At 45.0% G+C, this 22,520-nt stretch overlaps 1 protein-coding gene across 1 annotated transcript in view; it reads right to left on the reverse strand.

Moving 5' to 3' along the window:
- The window catches only part of STYX (serine/threonine/tyrosine interacting protein), a 432,400-nt gene that overhangs the window by 151,007 nt on the left and 258,873 nt on the right, over positions 1-22,520 (reverse strand). Inside the window, exon 6 of the mRNA XM_078659834.1 lies at positions 20,452-20,488. Coding sequence (XP_078515960.1) covers positions 20,452-20,488 — 37 coding nt within the window. The remainder of the gene's footprint in view (positions 1-20,451; positions 20,489-22,520) is intronic.

Here is a 22,520-nt window from a genome sequence, read left to right on the forward strand (position 1 = left end):
CTGGCGGTGTGAATGTTTTGTATGTGTCACACGTACGAAAGGTGTATGAATGGCCTGTAAAGAGGTTGGTGCCTTGAGGTGGCTTTACAGCTCACGAGCTGTGAGTCAGTGGTTCAGTTTATCATACTTTCAATTATACGCAGTGTATTTCATTTTTGTGAAATTACTTGCGAATAAAATTGTATGTACTGAATCATCACTCACCCTCGTGCCAAATCCAACCAGTATGTGTGTGTGCTTGCGGTTTAGATGGCTGTCCAGTAATATTTTTTTTTTTTTCTCTTTCTGAAGTAGGGTGCATCTTGTCCCTTTTTGTGAATGTTGTATTGTGTTGCTTTTCCTTCCGGATGGTGTCAATGGTCTGGTGTGTATCAGGTATGAAAGGTGCGTGAATGGCCTGTAAAACGGTTGGTGCCTTGTCGTGGCTTTACAGCTCACGAGTTGCGAGTCACTGGTTCGGTTTTTATGCATTTATTTATTGACAGAGCATTTCATTTTTCTGAAATATCTTGTTAATAAAATTTTATGTACTGAACCATCATTCGCCCTCGTGCCAAATCCAACCTGTATGTGTGTGTCTTTGAGAAATAGATAGCCGTGCTTGAATGTTTGACTTTTGAGTAACTCTGTTAAGGTGTACATTATAGCTATAAATAACTTACTAAATTTAGATATTATTGATAAACCATGGGAGTATATGGTCATGTCTTTCTGGTGTATTCTATTGTTTTTTTTATCCACAATCTCCTGCAAACTTGAAAATGTCTGTCACAATTGCTATGCAATATTGTCCCAAGAATTGCACGCTCTCAAATTGAAAACTTAATTCATTCAAAACAATTTCGGTTTTGCAAGGAGGTTCCCATGAGTTTTTGGGCTCGGCGGGAATCTTTGGAAACTACCAAACCCAAACAGTTCTGAAAACTAGACACCCGGGGGAGTCCAGGGAGGTATGGCATGCGTGGGTCCCCCAATGTTTTCCTACCCAGAATTCCCTGCAAACCTTAAAGAGAAGTGTGGCTCAGTGGTTAGAGGCGGCCGACCCGGAATCTGAGATCGACCGTGGACCAGGGTTCGATTCCCCGCCTCGGCGGGTCTCGGGCTCATAAAATTCCACGGTCTCGACAATTCTCGCTCCGGTGCCTACTCGACTCACGGGGTCACACTCTGCGACTCTGGGCAATAGCTTGCTTAATCTCCACATCGGCCCCTCGCGGCGGGATGCCTGGCTTTCACCTTGTGGATACCCTGCCGGGGTTTCTCACAGGGGAATACCAGGACGGGTTCCCTAAGCAAGCGCGGAGATGCCCCAGGGTAAGTCCTGCGCTATATAAGTTTCATACATTTACATTTACATTTACATTACATTTACATTTACAAATTTAGGCTAAAAAACACTTTCCCATACATTTTTGGGTGGGATCTCCCTGCCGGCACAAATGTCCTACCACCCAGGGTTCCCCTTGATCTCCCGAGTAAAATGATACCTCGCTTGTGTGGGTGGGCCAAAGCCCTGTGACTATGCTGGGGTGCTTAATTTGTGAAACCTAAATACTAGATTTAAAAAAATTTTTTTTTTAGCCTGTTCTGCTTTGGGGCACCCACACAAGTGAGGTATCATTTTACTCTGGAGAACAAGGGGAACGCTGGGTGGTAGGACATTTTTCCCGGCACGGAGATCCCACGCAAAAAAGTTTGGAAAAGTGTTTTTTTTACCTAATTTTAAGGTTTGCAAGGACTTCTGGGTAGGAAAACATTGGGGGGCCCACGCATGCCATACCTCCCTGGACTCCCCCGGGTGTCTAGTTTTCAGAACTGTTTGGGTTTGGTAATTTCCAAAGATGGCTGCCGAGCCCAGGGCCAAAAAATCAGGTGCCCCCCCCCCAAAAAATCAAGGTACTTTTGCTATAGGGTATTGTAAATTCTCCACCGTACGATTTGCACCTTTTCCTGTTGCAGCCACTATGCCTACCCACGCAAGTGAGGTACCATTTTTATCGGGAGACCTTGGGGAACGCTGGGTGGGTGGAAAATTGTTGATCCACGCAGATTCCAGAACTTTCCACCACAGAAATGTGAGGGAAATGCGTTTTTTTTGGCAATTTCTTCGCTTTGCAAGGGATTCTGGGTAACAGAACCTGGTGGTAGGCAGTCGAGTCACCCCATCCTGAATTCCCCTGGGTGTCTAGTTTTCAAAAATGTATAGGTTTGCTAGGTTTCCCTAGGTGCCGGCAGAGCTAGGGTTCAAAAACAAAAGGGAGTCTCTTTGGCCAAAAATGACCCGATTTCACCGCGAAATTGAGGTGCGACCACGTTGCGTTTTGCGCTGTTTTCAGTCGCAGGCACTAGGCAGACCCATGCAAGTGAGCTACCATTTTTTTCGGGAGACCCGGGGGAAACGCTGGGTGGGTGGAAATTTCTTGATCCACGCAGATTCCAGAACTTTCCACCACAGAAATGTGAGGAAAATTTGTTTTTTTTGGCAATTTCTTAGCTTTGCAAGGGATTCTGGGTAACAGAACCTGGTGGTAGGCAGTCGAGTCACCCCATCCTGAATTCCCCTGGGTGTCTAATTTTAAAAAATGTATAGGTTTGCTAGGTTTCCCTAGGTGCCGGCAGAGCTAGGGTTCAAAAACAAAAGGTAGTCTCTTTGCCCAAAAAGGACCCGATTTCACCGCGAAATTGAGGTGTGACCACGTTGCGTTTTGCGCGGTTTTCAGTCGCAGGCACTAGGCAGACCCAGGCAAGTGAGGTACCATTCTTTTCGGGAGACCCGGGGGAACGCTGGGTGGGTGGAAATTTGTTGATCCACGCAGATTCCAGAACTTTCCACAACGGAAATGTGAGGAAAATGCGTTTCTTTTGGCAATTTCTTAGCTTTGCAAGGGATTCTGGGTAACAGAACCTGGTGGTAGGCAGTCGAGTCACCCCATCCTGAATTCCCCTGGGTGTCTAGCTTTCAGAAATGTATAGGTTTGCTAGGTTTCCCTAGGTGCCGGCAGAGCTAGGGTTCAAAAACAAAAGGTAGTCTCTTTGCCCAAAAAGGACCCGATTTCACCGCGAAATTGAGGTGCGACCACGTTGCGCTTTGCGCTGTTTCCAGTCGCAGGCACTAGGCAGACCCAGGCAAGTGAGGTACCATTTTTTTCGGGAGACCCGGGGGAACGCTGGGTGGGTGGAAATTTGTTGATCCACACAGATTCCAGAACTTTCCACCACAGAAATGTGAGGAAAATGCATTTTTTTGGTCAATTTCTTAGCTTTGCAAGGGATTCTGGGTAACAGAACCTGGTGGTAGGCAGTCGAGTCACCCCATCCTGAATTCCCCTGGGTGTCTACTTTTCAAAAATGTATAGGTTTGCTAGGTTTCCCTAGGTGCCGGCAGAGCTAGGGTGCAAAAACTACAGCTAGGCACTTTGCCATAAAAGGGTCAATTTGTAACTGCAAAATTGAGGTGTGACCACGTTGCATTTTGCGCCGTTTCCTGTCGCAGGCACAAGGCCGACCCACACAAGTGAGGTACGTTTTTATCGGGAGACTTAGGGTAATTCAGATTTGTAAATCAACTGTTATTACCAATTGAGCTTTCATGCATTTCTCCCTTTCAATGAAAGACATTGTGTAAAAAAAAAAAATTGAAAAATGACCAATAATTCTCATGCTAGTATGAGTATTCCCAATTTTGAAAATGTGCAATGATATACTGTTTCTGAACTCTATAATTTGTACCCAATTCAGAAATACATAGGTGTCTTTCATACAGATTTTTCCATGTATACATTTTCCAAGACAAAGTGCTCTATACCCAGTAAATGAAAAAATACCATTGCAAGTTGCTGCTCAGTTTTTGGATCTGGATTCGTCGGGTTCTTGGAGAAACTACAAGTCCTATATATCCCCACAACCAGGAAGGTCTAACGGATGTAACGGTATATTGCTTTCCAAGAGCTGTCAAAATTAGAAAAAGTTATAGGTGAAAACGTTGAGACAAAAGGCTGTTTTTTTCAACAAATTTTCAATTATTCCAATATTTAACTGTTAGTTTCTATAAAGAAACCTTCATGGATTTAGACAAATGACCCCTTTCAGAATTGTGTCTACTTTTTGAAAATGTACAGCTTTCCAGGATCCATTATTGCTTTCAAACTCATTTCTACCATTAACTGGAAGGAGGTGGAAAGCTCTAAAAATAGCAAAAATAGGCTATGTCCCAGAAAAATGCCAAAACTGAGTGAAAAATGTCGGTTCTCTGACAAAAGACTGTCATTCCCTAAAAGCTGAGAAAATGGAGCTTTCAGCCCCACAAACCCTTTTTTGATAACAGTTTCAGGGAAAAACCCAGAGGCTTTCATTTGCAGCCCGTTTTTCCCATTTTTCTGAAAAAAACTAAAATGTCACTATATTTTGGTTAATTTCTGGGACCCTTCCAAGGGAATCCACAAACCCTGGGCACCTTTAGAATCCACATGATGTTGGAAGAAAAGGACGCAAATTTGGAGTGGATACCATATGTGGTCAAAAGGTACAGGAGCTTAAGCGCGCACTACCCCAAAACGCCAAAAAAAGGCTTAGCACAGGAGGGGAAAAGGCCTAGCAGCGAAGGGGTTAAATGATGGTCTGTTTTGTATCCTTTACTTTAGCCTTTTGTCACTTTAAATATGATGAATCAAGATTTTTGAAATCGCAATGTTTTGTGTACATATTTTAGTGACTCATGTGCACTGTGTATTCCATACATATTATATCTTGTATTTGCAGCCTTTTTTCCATCAGATGTGTCACTATGTGACTTTTATCTTCAGGTCAGATGAACTTGACAGTTCAAAATTTTTTGTCACTCGTGATATGTAGGTGTTTTCATCCTAGCAGTCTTCCAATGCTGTTATATTAATGTTTGTTTTAACACACAAAAGAATCTTTTTTGAAATATCACGATTATTATGCACTTTAGACTTTTTTATTAATAAAGCCCAAGCTTAGATTGTGCTACGAATCTGTTGATTGAATTGTGGACAATGAATTATTTAGATCTTATGTATATATGATGCACTGCTCTTATTAATGAATTTTGTATGTATCTGTTATTGATTTCAGGACACTTGTCACTATTCATTTCACAGATTGTTGCAGGATACTGATGGTATTGTTTCTATTTCTGTCTAGACACTTGTCTGACTGATTTAAGCAACACTTCATAAATATTTATATACATAATTCTATAACCGATGCTCGACTGCAAAAGGGTCGATTATTGTATTTTTACAATTCAAAGGTTTGAAAACTTTGTTATCATTTAACTGTGTGTTTTCTTAAATTTGACACTTGTCGGTTATCTAGCTTGGCTGTATTTAATAGTCTGTTTTTTTATTTTTACCACTGGGGCGTGTGTCAGCCTTATTGAACCATCTGTGTGTTTACTATAAATTGATGGTGCATTCTGGGGGGCGACATGTGATCAAGCTTCTTCGTGGAGCGAAACACGTCATGACATTATGTCTATTTATTTATGTGAAATAAATCCACTCTGCTTTTCACTTGAAAATTATCGTTCTTTCCTGACTGCAACTGGGTTTCTTTGGAGTTATTCAAGAGGTCCTCACCTAGTTTACCTCGTCTTGGAATGACGAGCAGGTGGTGTGTGGGTTGGTGTGGGTATATATATATATATTGCTGTGATGCGGCAAACTCACTGGAGCAAGCACGAGCACTACAAGAACCATGAGGCCACGGGGTGGGCGGGAAATACGAACTATAAGTAGTTGCCTACAAAATTGCCGTTTTTCACATCAACCTGCGAGCCTGCACAACCCATGATTAAGTGCTATCCAGCACGAAACGCGTCGGGTGTTTGGGACTATTTGAACTTGTCTGGCTGCTTATCCTGTATCACGCTACAACCTCCATGCAAAATAAAGCGGTAAATCTTCACTCCTGTGTGGGCCTTTCCATGTTGGGCGAACTTTTGGAATATATATATATATATATATATATATATATATATATATATATATATATATATATATATATATATATATATATATATATATATATATATATATATATATATATATATATATATATATATATATATATATATATATATATATATATATATATATATATATATATATATATATATATATATATATATATATATATATATATATATATATCCATATCCAGTTTCCACTCTCAGCGCCGCTTGCGCGCGCCTATCCAGTTTCCACTCTCAGCGCCACTTGCGCGCGCCGACAGAGACGGACTCTTCATTCAATCAGCAGCCGCTGGTATTTTTATTTAGCATTTCATCTGCGCATTGCTGTGCTCAACCAAACACGTTTCGGCGATCCCGGTCGCCTTGCTCGCTGGTAACAAGTGCTCACAATCCCCTTAATTTTTAAATTACCACACCACCAATCCCCGGTCACCGCAGAATCATGGAAATCAATGACAGACTCCTACGGGCATGTTGACACAGACAAACTTAAAATGCAAAGACAGACCTCTTAATTCCGGTTACTGTCTAACATCCCAATGTACTTAAACAATTCTTTTGATTTAAAAAGCACAATTCATATAAATTCAAAGTATACATAATTCAATATATACAGAACTCAATATTAGGGAATAATTCATCTCACTGTACAAATACAAAAACGCTAACACATTATTCATGTCAGTAAAAACATAATCTGTTCACGGTGCCCCCATTAGCAATATTGCACCCTCTGTAAAAAGACTCCATAGTGCAAAATAATCCCCTGAGTGTATAATCATGTGCTGTGTGGACTCCCAGCCGGGAGTATATATCTTAAATATTAAATGACATTCATAAACTATAAAAAGGGCACACACACACGGATATATACACACACACACACAAACGTAAATATATACACACACTTACATATACACACGTGTATATTATATATATCCATCCATTCATCCATCAATCCATCAATCAAAGAGTTTGCCCCAAGGAAGAACCACACAGGTAGGTAGATCTCTCACTTATTTTATTGAAGGCAGCAGTCAGTGTCACGTGAAACCAGTCCTCGTGCTTCCCCGCCAGACGCGTTTCGGGCTTTGACCCTTAATCATTGGCGCTTTACTCTAAAAGCAGGGCTTCAATGTGCAACTCTTTTATTCACCTCAAACCAGCCCCAGTGGGCGTGACTGCTCCTGCAGCTTTGTGGTTCCAGCAGTTTGCACAACATTTAATCTCCAGTGGTCTACATGATAACCTGCAACTGTGGCAAACAATATATCGGGTATACCATCTGTCCGCTGAGAAAGAGGATATTGGAGCACATCATGGCAATCAAAAATGGCGATACCAACTATGCAATTACCAAACATTTTGAGACACATGACAATTATACCTGGAAAAACATACAATTCAGTGGAATCACACATGTCCCGACTCACAGGAGGGGAGGAGACAGAACTTTGAAATTAAGACGTCTTGAATTGAAACTCATCATCAAACTGAGAATGAAACCATCGAGGGGTTTGAACGCGGACGAGGATCTGTGTGCATCTATAATAACCCAAAGCTTTAAACCAAATGGACCAATATGGACTTGCAAGATACGAAGCAATTGGACCACACACATAGAATGAAAGGACCATAAAGGAGGACTAGGCCACTAAGGCGAGACGATCACCCGAAACAGGGGCCCATTCATCATGACCAAAACACTGCTATTGGACTGTCCAATGAGAAACTACTTATGAACAAACACAGATAGGACTCGGACCAACCGGTGATCCATTAGCCACACTAGCAAAAATCTCAAATGTAAACAATTTCCACAAGAAAACAAGAACCTGATCCCTCTGTGTGGACTATTCAATAGAGATCATGTAATCGAATGGAATTCAGAAAGCATGTTGGTTCATAAGAGACTGCAAAGTCACTAACACTATGTACATACATAGTGAATGAAACCCATTAATATCCTTGGTCCAATACCACATATACATGTGGCAATTCTAGTCACACTTAAACATATGACGTGTTAAACTTAAAGTGGATGTAATGCAACACCAGAAATAAATGTATATAATAATGTTTGAAAAACTATAGGAAACTACACATCCCAGAATGCCTCATTATGAGCCCATTGGAAAAGTAGTATAAATTGGAAAGTGTAAACAGACTTCCCTAACCATGAACAAGCCTATATGGTGAATAAAACCATTTGAAGCAGTACTACTTTAGTGCGACATCAATTTGTTAAAGAATATTGGGGCAGGATTCTGCCCACCAAAGATGTTAGCACCGGATGAGTGAGCACACGGACTCTGAGAATCAGTGGTACTGACACTGACACTGACACACACACACACACACCCACACACACACACACACACACACACACCCAACACACACACACCCCCTCCCCACCACCAGATTGTGTGTGTGCTTTGCCATGAACAATGAAGATCAAGTGGAAAGGAAAGCCCATCTTTATGAGACATTATTTTTCCTAACCGGAGCTGTGGCTGCTGTCTAGTCTTTGCACATGGCCAGTGTGGTTGCTAAAATCTTGAAAAAGGAAAATGTTATTGCCTTTAAAATCAATATCTTCTCATTTCCCTGCAGCTACTAGAATGAACTCTTACTTTAAACAATGTACTTGTCAAGATAGCTGGTGTTAAGTCTCTTTTTGGTGTAAAAGGCAAAGTACACACAGTGGGTGCAATCCAATATCATCTTATGGTCCCCAGGAGTTTGAAATACATGGTGAAATAATTGTGAGGCACAATATTCTAGTTCTGCACTTGAAACCTTAACATTCATGTGTATTACGTTGCAATGGCTGCAATTATTTCTATGGTTTCATTTCTCTCACAACTGATACCTTTTGATGTTCGGGGTGACTTAGGATCTGAGAATTGGTCTCGTGTATATCTGATCTTCGATGCTTGTTTTAACCTCCTCCAGTCTGGATTCAGAAATGGCTGAGATCACAGACACATCCAAGTCTAGATTCAGAGCTGGATGCCACCTTTTGTGGGTGAGAATTTGGTACCTGTATTCAGCAGCCATCACAAAAAAATAGTTTGATTGGCACTGAGAGGGTAACTCCTCTGTTCCATAACTTATCTGCCTGTTGCAATTGTAGGAGAAATCCAGATAGTCGGTGCACATTCAGGCTTTGGCTGATCAAAGACACTGGTGCAGCAACAAATGATGGATGGAATCCTGAGTAAATCAAACATTCACCCCCAGTCAAGAGATCTGGGTTAAAGCCATCATTCCTTTCCTCACCACGCCACCCCAGTTTGGACCTAGCCATATGCAAATCAGTCTTGACCCTGTGCCTCATGGGAACAGTCCAGCTCGAACTGTAAAGCATGGTCCTCACTGGACTAGAAACAAGCATCATGGGACCATGTTTAGGGGTTTCACCCCTCATCAGCTAGGTTAGCTTGAATCCAGTGGCAGAGCAAGCAAGAGACCCACATCTGGGCATACTCAACCCACTTAGGGCAAAAATTGCTACAGCAACAAATGATGGACGGAATGCTGAGTAGATCAAACATTCACACCCAGTCAAGAGATCTGGATTAAACGAAACCCATCGTTCACTGGAGTCAAGCTAGCCTGGCTGATGAGGGGTGCACCCAGACACCGGTCCCAGGATGCTTGTAACCAGTCCAGGGAGGACCTGGCCTGGCAATTCGGGCTGGACTGTTTCCATGGGGAGTGGTGTCAAGACTGATTTGCATATATGGCTGGGTTTAAATTGGAATGGCATGGGGAAAAAAAACCAATAGATTTAGGCCCAGATCTCTGTACTGGGGTTTGACATTATTAAACATTCTGACCATTAATTGTTCTTTATTTTTTAACGCCACAGCAAAGGGTAGACTGTCAGTCCTAGAGTTTCTGCTATTCACTCAAGGTTGCCACCAGTCTATAGCATGTAAAGCAATTTTTATGAACTGTTTCACCTAGCTTGCTGGCTAGCACCTATATTACACTGCTGTAGCTGGTTTCTCTAGATATGGAACAGCTCAGTAGTCACAGTACAATTGCACTAGGTGCACTGTTTTGCATAGTCTGTGATTAGATATCTGCAGTCTTACACTTCCATCTGGACTCATGCCTGCATCATCTATTTAGAGAGGGCCACCTTGCGTTCCAATCCTCACCCGGCCCCCTTTCTCAGTTCAGTAATTTTTCTGGCAGTGACCGTTCAATCCCATCAGGCCCAAGTCTGTTCTGTCCTAGGCAGACGGAAAAGGTTGCCCCATCTGTCAACCGGGCTCATCTGCTAGACTGGGGGAGCTCATATCATGCGATCTTTACTTCTGTGACAGTGGCCACCGCCAGTCCTACCTACTGTTTCTCTTCAGGGATCAAGCACATATAATGTCTTTTTCAACCCTCAAGAGGGTTCACTCTCTGAGATGTCAAGTTGTGTAGTATGACTGTAACCAACATGCACAGTGTTGCTTAATCTGCATTGAGTAGAGGGCAAGCTCTTCCCTTCAAGGAGTAAATCAATAATCTTGTTTTATTTACTAGTAGAAAGCAAGCCATCTACAAGCAACTCTGTACACAGTAACGGTCATCAATGGAGTAAGCAATAGTGTCTTTGGAGTATTACGTGCAGCTACCAAAAAGCTGCCTAAAAGCCAACCAACTTCAGGGACTATAGACATCGAACTGGCTACAATATTATGTAGTGCTTTATGGCACACCACTGTTCTGGGGTGGAACGTCTGGTTCCTTTTCAGCCAGTACTTCCATACAAGTAACAGGTCATATTTAGTGAAAGGATCTTAATTCCTTACTCTAATTTCAAGTTCAATCCTGTCCTTGTTAGTTTTCAAGACAACAAACCGTTCTTTATACAGCCCTGGTTTTGGGGAAACTATTGTGTCGGTGTCTGGTATGCTGTTGCAGGACCAGAAGGTGCAAAATGTTGTAACAAAATGTAGATCCTATTTAGAACACCAAAGAACAAGGGGATCGTTAATTGTGGATGACAGGGAATTACTCCACCCACTGCACTGTAGCACCAATCGTACTGTTTAATGTAAAGAGATTATACAATTAAGTCTTTCCTTTACGCGTACAGTGCGTGGTTTGAACATGGTCATTTGTAAGGGTTGCTTGCACTAACGATTCTCTCACATGGGCCTGCCATCCTATGCATGCCTCAAGCACAGCAACAGGTTACCTAGTTCTGGATCAGTGATGCTAGCCATCATTGACTATGTCTTATTGTAATTAGGGATAGAAGAGGGGCGAGATGGAGGGGTGAAAGAGGGTATGTCTCAATGCCCATCAGCTTCTGACTGGGCAGGTTCAGAAACTGGGAGCAGTACACACTCATAGACCCGAGCTGAACAAGCAAAAGCTGAGTCTTCTTGGCGTGTTTTCCCTGCTGCTTCCACAGGTCTCAGCAGAGCCAAGCCAGAACTGCCTGCAGTGCTGCTAAACGTAAGGAAGTAGATGAAGAGTGCGTGTGTATGAATGAGTATGAGTGTATGCAAGCGAAACGGGTGGGGGTTGAGGGGCTATCTTCCCGCAGACTAGAAGACCATCCATTACGCATTATGGGTATTCAGTGAGACACTGTAGCTGCACTATGCAAAGTAGGGTCTCATCACTGGCATATTGGTGGCGTTCAGAGATATTCTAGCAATACTTGGCATACGAGAGACCTATTGTAGGAAGCTGGCTTGGTATATACTATACCAAAATGAGGTAAAGTGTGCACAGAGTCCAGTGGAACCCAAAAGGTAGGGAGAGGTAAAGTAGATAGCACCTCACTCTCTATTTGTGGTAGTGTGGTCGAGCATTAAGGCTTTATCAGAGGACAGTGTTAAGCATTTGTTGTACACTGTCAGCAAATGATTTCACACACTCAAAGACACCTTCAGACCAATTGTTTTTGTATAAAAATATTCTTTTAGTTATATTATTTTCTAGAACCAAGCAAGCCTGGCACAGGTAAGCAATAAATACTTTACAGTAGTAACGCAGTAGTAACACAGTTTGGATAGCAATTGTATATGCACTTTGCTCAGATTACAGTACTGTTACTGAAAATGCAATGCTTTAGAAATACAGTACATATACTTTGAATAAGCTGTTTAGTAAAATGACCAGTAGATTACTTTGCAGGTTACTCTTCTTAAACAGTGCAGTATACCTGGGTATTTCATGTAAATAGGTGAGCATTTTTGTTATTTAGCACAATTTTAAGGATTTCTTAGATTTTCCAACTCCACACTTAGAAACTGTTCACACAAAAACAGTCAATGTTATTCTATGGAGAAAAATAATGTTATTGGTTAACAGGTAAGTACTTTGTTGTGGGAAATGGTATTCTGGGATAAGACTCGGGGGTTCCCCAGGGTCAAAGATGCAATCTTGCCACAACCTCAGCGGCACTAGGACGGCTGGGTGTCGAGGCCCAATGTTATCCATTGGGGGATAGGGGGCCTCAGTTTGGTGGCTGCATACGAGCAGGCCAATGGGTTGTAAGCTCAGGGCAAATGGGGGTTCAACCAGCACAAAAGGTGCACCCTCAGCGGCACTGGGGTGGCCGGGTGCAGAGTGCTGTTTTGGCATCGGGCACCCTGTAGCTTTTAATGGGATTTCTCCTGTTTGCAAACACACTGCAGGCTCTGGGACACAGGTCTTCTGGGTGTGACCACCACTTGGAGAGGTAAGTTGGAATGCCGGGGGTTAGTTAGGCACCGTAGGTTGGGCCACCCAAGGCCGAGGGGCGTCAGCTGCAGGGGTGCCTTTTAGGGTTGGATCTTCTTAACAGCTCCTGGTCGCTGTTGGAGGGACCTTTCAGTTTGAAGCTGCAGGCGCCAGTTGGAGGCTTGAGGCAGGTCAGGGATCACTGTTTCTTGGGTCTGGATCGCCGGGAGGACCTTGTGGAGTTGGGCCACTCTAACTCGGGCCGCGGGTCCAGAGTGGTGCAGACTCCCGGATCCTTGAGGACAAATCCGGTGTTCACAGGAGACAAAGTCTTTGGGATTGAAGGCAGGCAGGTCCTCCGGGTTTCTCACCAGGACACACCAGGATTTTGTTGAACAGGTTTGAGGTGGGGACAGGAGAGTAAGGCTGGGGCCAAGTCAGTGGTGTCTTTCTCTTGTTAACTTCCGCATGGCTGTTCAGTCCTTCTTTTTTTCCTTCTTGTAGTTTCTGGTCTGCCTTCTTGGTTCAGGGCTGACCCCTAAATATTGTATTTAGGGGGCGTTTTAGAGGGCTCTGGGTCAGTAGCCAATGGGCAACGGACCTTAGGGTGACTACACCCTTGGTGTGCTCACCCCACGTGGGGGAGTGAGCATAATCCCTAATCCTGGTTGAGGAGTGCCTGCCATCTGAAAGATGGAAGGCACTGAAGAGTTGGCTTCACCTCACCTCTCTCACCTGAGGGGTGGGGTTGACAGAGGTGGCCACACCTTCTGGGCTGGCTAAATTACCCTGCCTGTCTTCCAGCCGAAAAGGTGGGGAAACAGGAAGGGGGCCTGCACATGATAGCAGGAGAGGCTGGGGGTCGCATTACAAAGGCTGCAAAGCCTTTGAAGCTCCCCTGCAACAGATGGCTCTTCCTGGCCTGGGGAGGTGTGACCACCTCCTCCCAGGAAAGGCTTTGTTTCTGGGCTCGGGAGTGAAGGCTCCCACCCAAGGGGTCCAGAAACATGTCCAGTGGTGGCTGGCTGGTGTGTACCAGTAAGGGAACCCACCAGAGGCTCGTTGTTTTTCAGGGGAATCTCTAAGATGCCCTCTGTATGCATTTTTCATTAAATCCCACACTGACATCTTTGTCAGTGTGGGCTTAATGAGCTGAGAAGTTTGATACCAAACGTCTCAGTTTTCAGTGCAGTCATTATGGTACTGTGGAGTTTGTAATGACAAACTCCCAGCACCATATACTCTTAATAGCAGCACTGCACTTACAATGTCTAAGAACGGACTTAGACACTCTAGGGGTACAGGGCTCATGCACCTGTACCCTCACCACTGGTATAGTGCATGCAGCTAGAGGGGTGACTGATCCATGCCAGGGCAGTGGGTTGTAGGCATGGCACACAGGGATATGTGCCATGTCGACTCTTCACTTTGGTCTGCACCAAAACAAGTATCCTGCAAAGGCAGTGTGTGAGTGTAAAGGTACAGGACCTCTAAAGGTGGCACTATAAGTGCTGCAGCCCTTAGAGGCCTTCCCTGTTTTACCATTTACCAGAGGCTGACCCGTGGCCAGAGAGGTCTATTGGGGAAAGAACACAGGCCCTGAGAACCTGATTGGCAGAGACCTAGGGCACAAAACGTCAAAGTGCATCAGTAGTCTGGCAGAAAGTGTGTGGGGGGGGGTGGTTGATGCAAGAGAAACCCAGCTTCTCACACCTATCCTTTTCATATAATGAACGTTTTGATTCAACATGGTCATCCCAGGCATCAGTGCATCCTATCTTTTACATAATGTGAGTATTCATGGCAACATTCTGAGTACTCCTGACATTATAGTATGAATCCATGAAATACAGTGGGCGTTCTTAACAAAATGGTGGCTATCACTTCCATAAAGGTGGTCCTGATACAATGATACTAAACTTTAACTTCTTGTAACCATTCTTGGAATAATTCTGACACTGGCAGACAGAAGGTGAAAATCCCTGCCATATGATTAGCATAACTAGTAACTGATGGCTGTAAGTGGACATGAAAGGCAGACTGTCTTAAGGAAACATTAACACTTGAGTTCTTGGTGAAAATTACACATATGTTTGGGGAACCAACCGGTTTTGCTAAACATGTTTGTATAGCACTTTTCACCCTAAGTGGAATCGGGATGCCCAGACGTGGGTCCCTTGCTCACTGTGCCACTGGACTCAAGCTAGCCTGGCTGATGAAGGGTAATACCCAGGAACCAGTCCCAGGATGCTTGTTTCCGGTCCATGGAGGACCTGGCTTGGCAGTTTGGTCTGGGCTGTTCCAATGAGGCACAGGGTCAAGACTGATTTGCATATGGCTGGGTCTAAACTGGGGAGGCATGGTGAGCAAAAGAACATTGGATTTCACCCAGATCTCATGACTTGGCGTGAATGTATGATTTATTCAGCATTCCATCAATCATTTCTTTGCGAAATATTTAAATGCAGCATTTCAAGACAAAAATACTATTTTTTATGATAATTACAATTTTCCGTGTTTAAAGAAAATTAGCTTAGTTATGCATAATGAACATCATGTACTTCACAGTGCAATGTCTATCTCCAGAAATTGGTTAGCTGATGTTTCGAGACAACATAAAACGAACAATTGAGGGATAATTCATGCAGAGAGTGGGAGGACTCTGGCTTACTTTGGTGTTCTGGGCACCGGAAGGCACTCACTGTCTTTATTTTGAGGCATTCCATGATCAATGATATTATTACTACGGATATCTGAGGACTTATGCATTAAGATTGGTGCAAGTCTATTTTTTTGACACATGACACACACTAACATAATGACATGGAACATCCGTGGTATGCACACCAAGTCACGCCGCTATTCGGTGTTTTCCTACCTAAAACGTCACGGGGTGGGGATTGCTCTCCTCCAGGAAACGCACATGACACTGGTCGAGCTAGATAAACTACGCAGGCGTTGGTGGGGGCAGATATTTAGTACAACCTTCTCCACCCATGCGCGTGGCACTCTGATTTGGGTGGGGGCGGGTGTCCCCTTCAACTGCACGGAAGCATTGGTAGACCCTGCGGGCAGGTACTCCCTACTGCGGGGGCGATTGAACAGTCAGGAAATTTTACTGGGATCCCTTTATGCCCCGAACACAGAACAGCCTTCCTATCTAGAGAGCCTGAATCACATCCTTCACTAGACGTGCAACTGAACAGGTCTTTCCCTCCCCTCCGAGCTGCGACAGTTGCATCTAATGCGCAAGCGTTTAGGGATTGGCTTGAGCACTGGGGGGTGCATGACCTCTGGCGCACGCAGCACCCCATAGATAGAATTTACTCCTACTACTCCCCAGTTCATGATCTGCATGTCCGCCTAGATCGGATAATAGGTACTCAGTGGTTGCTTCCGCTCCTTGCCAGAACAGAATACTTAGGGAGAACACACTCTGATTACAACCCACTATGGTTCCGGATTAGCTGGACGGCGGAGCGCCCTCCTGTACCCACATGGCGGCTGCAGCCTGCTGCGCTAGAGGATGCTGAGTTCTGATCCTCGCTGGGCACGGCCATCTTAGCTTACTTCGAGGCCAATGAAGGGACGGCGAGCAGCGCATCGGTGGAGTGGGAGGCACACAAAGCCGCTATTCGGGGGCCCACGTGGAACATACGTAAATCGCTATTGGCCTCCCTAGCGCGCCTGGAGTCAGAGCTCCTCCGGCAGAAGAGGGAGGGTGAGGGGTCGGGTGAGCACTCGCGTACGCTAGGTGACCTGCGCACTATGCACGCAGCGCTTAGGGAGCAACTGCGCTGCCATAATTACGCGGCACACACGGCCAGGACAGGGCTGGCTGGCTGCTAGCCTGGCTGGTGCGGGGAGATGGGCGCGGAGCCCCCATAGGAGCTCTGTGCACGGCTGAAGGGGGAATGGTATACACGCAGCGAGAAATCCACCGTACTCTGACAGACCATTATAAGCAGCTCTACAAGGCCCGTGGCACTGGCCCTTGGCATGCGTTGGACGTTTTCCTGGATGCTGTCACCTTGCCGGTGGCATCGGAGGAGCACAGGGGTGAACTGGATGCCCACCTCACACTGGAGGAGGTGGGAGATGCGATCCGGGGCATGGCGGCCGGCAAAACTCCCGGCCGGATGGCCTACCCGCCGAATATTATAAGGCGAACAGGGATATTTTGGCACCCCTGCTTCTCCAGCTGTACAACACCACTATTGGTGACGGCTCGTTCCCCCCGTCGATACAGGAGGCGTTTCTGGTCTCCTTGCCCAAGCCTGACAGGGACTCTACTGCTTTGGGTTCGTACAGGCCGCTGGCAATGCTTAATGTGGACTATAAGGTCTTCGCCAAAATTCTTGCTGAGCGGCTTGCGGCGGTGGTCCCTCATCTAGAGCACTCGGATCAAAACGGGTTTGTGCCGGCGAGATCCACATCCCTGAACCTCAGGAGGATCTTTATGGTGGCGACTGCAGCGACCAAGGAATGGCCACGAGCGGGGTGCCTCATAATAGACCTGGAGAAGGCCTTCGACTGCCTGGAGTGGGGGTACCTGGCTGAGGTGCTCTTGCGCTATGACCTTGGTGTGGGTTTCCTGCAGATGGTTCAGCTCCTCTACACCAATCCTGTGGTTCGGGTGCGGCTGGGCCCATATATTTCTGAAGCAGTGGCGGTGGGCCGGGGCACCCGGCAAGGATGCCCCCTGTCCCCGCTATTGGTCGCACTGGCTGTGGAACCCTTAGCGGCGGCACTTTGGCAGACACTGGGCGCAGGAATTCCCCTGGGAGATGCGATCCACCAGGTTTCGCTTTATGCGGATGACCTGCTGGTGTTCGTTATAGATGCGACGCACGTACCGGAGGGACTGGCCCACTTGCTGGAACAGTTTGCGGTTGTCTCCGGGTCAATGCAGGCAAGTCATATCTTTACGCGTTAAACGCTGAGATAGAGGACCCGGGGTACTGCCTTGGAGACACGAGGGTCAAATGGAAGGCCGACACCTTCAAGTATTTAGGGATCCATATCTATAGGCAATCGGCTGATCTTTTCGACGGTAATCTGGGAAGAATGGTGGTAGCACTTCAATCCCAGATCCGATTTTGGTCCTCCCTCCCGCTAACCACAACAGGTAGGGTGGCTCTTGCCAAAATGGTCATGCTTCCCCGACTCCTATACTATTTTGTCAATTTGCCTCTTTATGTCCCGGCCTCCTTTTCGTCGCTCAATGCGATGCTGCGGGACTTTATCTGGGGCATGTCCCGGCACCGATTGGTGCTAGTGAAGCTGTTCTTGCCGACGGATGGGGGTGGGCTGGCCGCTCCTTGCTTTGAACACTACTACTTGGCTGCACCAGTGGGTCGCCTGCTGGCTGGCGGACAGGGGTAGAGACCACCACAGTTGAGCCGCCGTATTCACTGGAACGTATCGTCAGGCTATCCCACCCTCTGGCGGCCCCTGCGAGGCCCACTCCGCTGCTGCTGGCGGTGGGGTATAAGTGCTTCCGCAGAGCCCTCTTCCTCACCCGACAGGTGCTTCCGTATGCGCCGGCGGTACCTTTGGAGGGTTTTCTGGGAGGCGAGGGGGTCCTCACGCGCCCTATACTGGAGAGAAGCGGACATCCAGACGTTGGGTGATCTCTTTAGGGACGGCGTGTTAGTGGTGTATAAGTCATTGGTTTCCGAAGATCAGCTTCCTCCTAGGAGGTTCCTGTTACATTGCTCCGTAGTGGTGAAAATGACAGCCAAGTGGGGAGACGTGGCAATGGAGCCTGAACAACACTTTACTATGCAGTACCTGCACGTCATGGGGAGGGGCAAGCATCTGGTCCATTGGTTCGCCGGGTCACTGAGGACTCACACAGGGGTTAGTTTGAGCCCAATGGGAGTGAGACATGGGCAGGCAACTATCTGACAAGGAATGGGAGAGACTTCTCAAAAGCCCGGTGCGCATCCCTAGAAATCTGCGCTTCCGCCAGATACAACTTTATGTTGTTCATAGGGCCTACCTCACGCCTGCGCTCATTAATAGATATTTCCCCCGTGAGGATGCGTCCTGCCCCAGATGCGGAGAGCTGGACACGGAGATTCTCCACCTCTTATGGAATTGCCCTAGTCTGGGCTCCTACCGGAGTGTAATCGGCGAGTTGCTTCGCAAGTGCACTGGACGCATTAATACCCTTTGGCTGGCCGGAATACTTTCTTGATCAATTTAAGAGGCCGTCCAAAGACAGGGTGTCTTCCTGTTTTTTAGACTTGGGGATGGTGGTGGCTACACGCCTTCTCACAAGGCGTTGGAAGGCGAGTGACCCGCCAAGTGTGCAGGCGTGGACCTCCTCCTTTCAGGCATGGGCTCGGGTGGAATGGACGGCCATACGTAGGGAGGAAACGGTGGGGCTCCGTAAAGAACCTATGGCGGAGCGCATGCTAAATGCCCTGCAGCCGCCGGGAGAGGTCGGGGACATGGGAGCTGCGGAGACCTAGGTGGCGCCCTCTGAGACTAGGGTATACAGTGTGCCTTTCTACTGGTTAAATAGGCAGTTTGACACTGTCTTAGCCTCCTGGGGTCATGTTGGTTTCAGACGCTGGCTCAGTTGTGACCGGAATGTGCGTGCACGGGGGTGGGGGAGGGGGGGAGGAGACTAACATGTATCAGTGTTGTTGACCATGCCGCTATTGTTTTCTATTTCTTTCCCTTTTCTTGCTTATTTACAGTTGTTGTAGTAAAGTCATATTTGTGCACAAGTCGGGTGTTGGGACGATCCACCCCCAATTCTGCTAATGCCAACAAGCTTAGCGTGTGGACAGTCATGGACCTAACCTGGGGCGGCTGCCCCGGCAGCTCATGCTTACGCCAGTACTGGGCGGTTATCCTCCCTTCCTATCACACCCGTGACATAGTATCCCTCAATTGTATGCTATAATGTCGTTGACTGTATCTACCATGCCCAATTACTGAGCTGACACTGTTGAATTGGCTAATGTACTGTAAAATCTTTCCAAAATGTTAAACAGATTTGACAAAATAAATAAATAATTAATGGGACAATAATCATGGGGAATAAACCGTGCAAAAATACCAGATGAAAATGTGGAGCAAAGTATAGTAAACAAAGATAATGACTGCATATCAATGTTAATTGATTTTGCAAAAACACCAGTCTTCATTTGTTTTTTTAATTGGAGGAAGGTTATACCTTTCCTTTATAGCTGCAATGGAGGGAAGACCAACATATTCCCAATTTTCACCACCAGCCCATTCACAGATTAAATGTAAGCACCTGCCATCCCCTCTACAGCAGGCACTTTTGGTATGTAATATTGCACACCTCCTGGCGAAGTGGTTTTTGCACTAGCAGCATTTGTCTTTTTATTCCTCAAGACAGTCAGAATATCTTCTCTAATGCTGAATTGCTCATAGAAATTGAAATGAACGCCATTTGAATACACTTTTTCTTCTCTGATTTTAAATACCAAATATTTCAATATAAAATGCTAATAATAACAATAGTGATGGGTGATTATAACTAGTGCAACAAGAGAGAATCGTGTATTGGTGAATAAAATCATGTATAAATATTGGATTTCAACTCAATCCGACTTAAGAGTATCACAGTCAAAAATTAGTAGGCAATGGTAGATGAGGAATATCACTAGCCACTCTTAATCATGTACTATAGCGTCATGACCATTAGTATATTTGGCTAAAGATAAGATACAAATCAAGTGAACAAACATATACATGTTTGACAATCTAATTAACTATTAAATAAACATTACCTCCAGTTTGTAAACTTTCATCAACAAATTCTTTTGTCTGTAAGGGAAATGCGTAAAAAGGTTGTATAAAACACTTTTTCAAAAGTTATCTGTTAAATACAAGTGAGACCTCCTTATTTTGATAGCAGTACTATCTAACCAGAGATCATGTGAGTATGGATATTTTCAACTTGGGTGAGACCATTCTAATTTTCTACAGGTTTACAATCTGTAGTGTTAATTTGGTGTTTAGGACTTCTTGCTTTTGATTATGCCAAAATTAGAATTTTTATTGAAAACATTTAGCCAGGGAAAACGTGAAGGTTAACATGGAAATGTTAAAACATAACATACCTACAATAAAAAATGTTAACACAATTAAAAATTTAGAGGACTAAGTAGAGATGCAAGGCAAGCCTGTTAAACAGACGTGGAAATACAAATAGAACCAACGTAAAATAATAATGAAATGAGACTCTACGAAGATGATATCTCAGATGTTACTAATGACAGCATAATATAGGGAAGGATATAATCTTTAAAAAAATGGGTTTGGGACCCAATGGAAGCAAATGAGGGCTGGATGCAGTCTGATGTCAACTGAGTGAGGGTTCAATAGACAAAGAGCTGGTTTTCTGAGGTGACCCAGGAATCTCGTCTAAGGGCAAGTGATTTAAAAAAAGAAGGCAATCTCAATACATAGATTTTACGAGTACCTGTGACTAAATGAACAACAAGTTAAATAACAAGTTACTTAACTTAGACAATGGTCTTTCTGGTGGATACACTAATTCTGCATCTTCTAAATTCAACAAGGCAACAGACTGAATGTGGAAACTTTTCAGTAATTGCTCCCATGCACATATATAGCTGGAGCCAGCTATATATGGCCAGGCCCGCCTCCAGAAGTGATAGTGCAGAGCCGTATAAAGGCATCACCCTTGTGCACAGGTGCCAGTTTACAGCCAAGCATTCGGCACCCTAAGACACAAGTGCAGAGCCGTATAAAGGCATCACCCTTTTGCACAGATGCCAGTTTACAGTAAGCATTCCACACCCTAAGACACAGAGTGCCAGTAACTGTAACCTGTAAATGTGTGGAATATCTAACATGCAACTTTATTAACACCTAGGAGTAGTCTACTCTAGAGGATGGGGAAGGCAGAGAGGATTCTGCAGTTACATAAATCAGCTACCAGAGTTGTTGTTCTGATGGATGCTTCCAATTACATGTTCCTCACCTTTTGAATAGATACCAGAGCACTATCCCCGAAAGTTGGATGGTCTAAGTAGTGGACTTTACACCAGAAATCCTACAAGACCCAGAAGCCAAAATATAATTTTCTGTGGGCCTAAGTCAATAAAAAGCCTGGTGAAGGTGTGGACGAACATCAGCATAGCAGCCTGGCAAATGTCCAACACTTGAACCCCGCCTAGCTAAAGTCATAGTGGCGGCTTGGTCTACGATGGAATGAATTTCAAGCCCAAAGTCCTTAAGGAGGCTCCTTCTTAGTGAATGCATAGCACTTCTTGATAGAGGACAGACCAGCTAGATAGTCATTATGAACTGCCTTTCCCATCTTTACACTGGAAATTCCAAAGAAAGGGTGGTAGTCCACATGGTGCTCTATAGTCCGATTCAATCAATATAAGAATTAAGGATGCTCTTGGAGTCCAACTGATGAATCCGCTCCTCCACCTTAGAGGATGCACTCAAGAGAAGAACTCCAGAAGCTTGAGAGACTGCCCAAATTAAAAGGTGAGATAAAGAATGCCTGAGTCCAAGTACTAACCGGTCAGAGAAGAAGGTAGTATAAAGAGGCTGCACTTATGGCACCTTTAGCTCACTGACCCAATGGAAAGAAGTAAATGCAATGAGGAAGATGAACCTAAGGGCGAACAACAATAGTTGTTCTTGGGTTCAAATGCGTGCACATTATGAACGTAAATATAAGTTAAGGTCCTTCTGTGGCATAATAAATGAGTAAGCACCTCCAAAAAATGCATCACAGGCAACCTGAGAGGTGGCTGACCATCAGGGAAAGTCCCTGAAGCCATAGCCAGCACCACAGTCGCAGCACCTCCTGGCA

The sequence above is a fragment of the Lissotriton helveticus genome, chromosome 9 (genome assembly GCF_964261635.1).
Source record: "Lissotriton helveticus chromosome 9, aLisHel1.1, whole genome shotgun sequence".
In the NCBI taxonomy this organism is placed as follows: domain Eukaryota; kingdom Metazoa; phylum Chordata; class Amphibia; order Caudata; family Salamandridae; genus Lissotriton; species Lissotriton helveticus.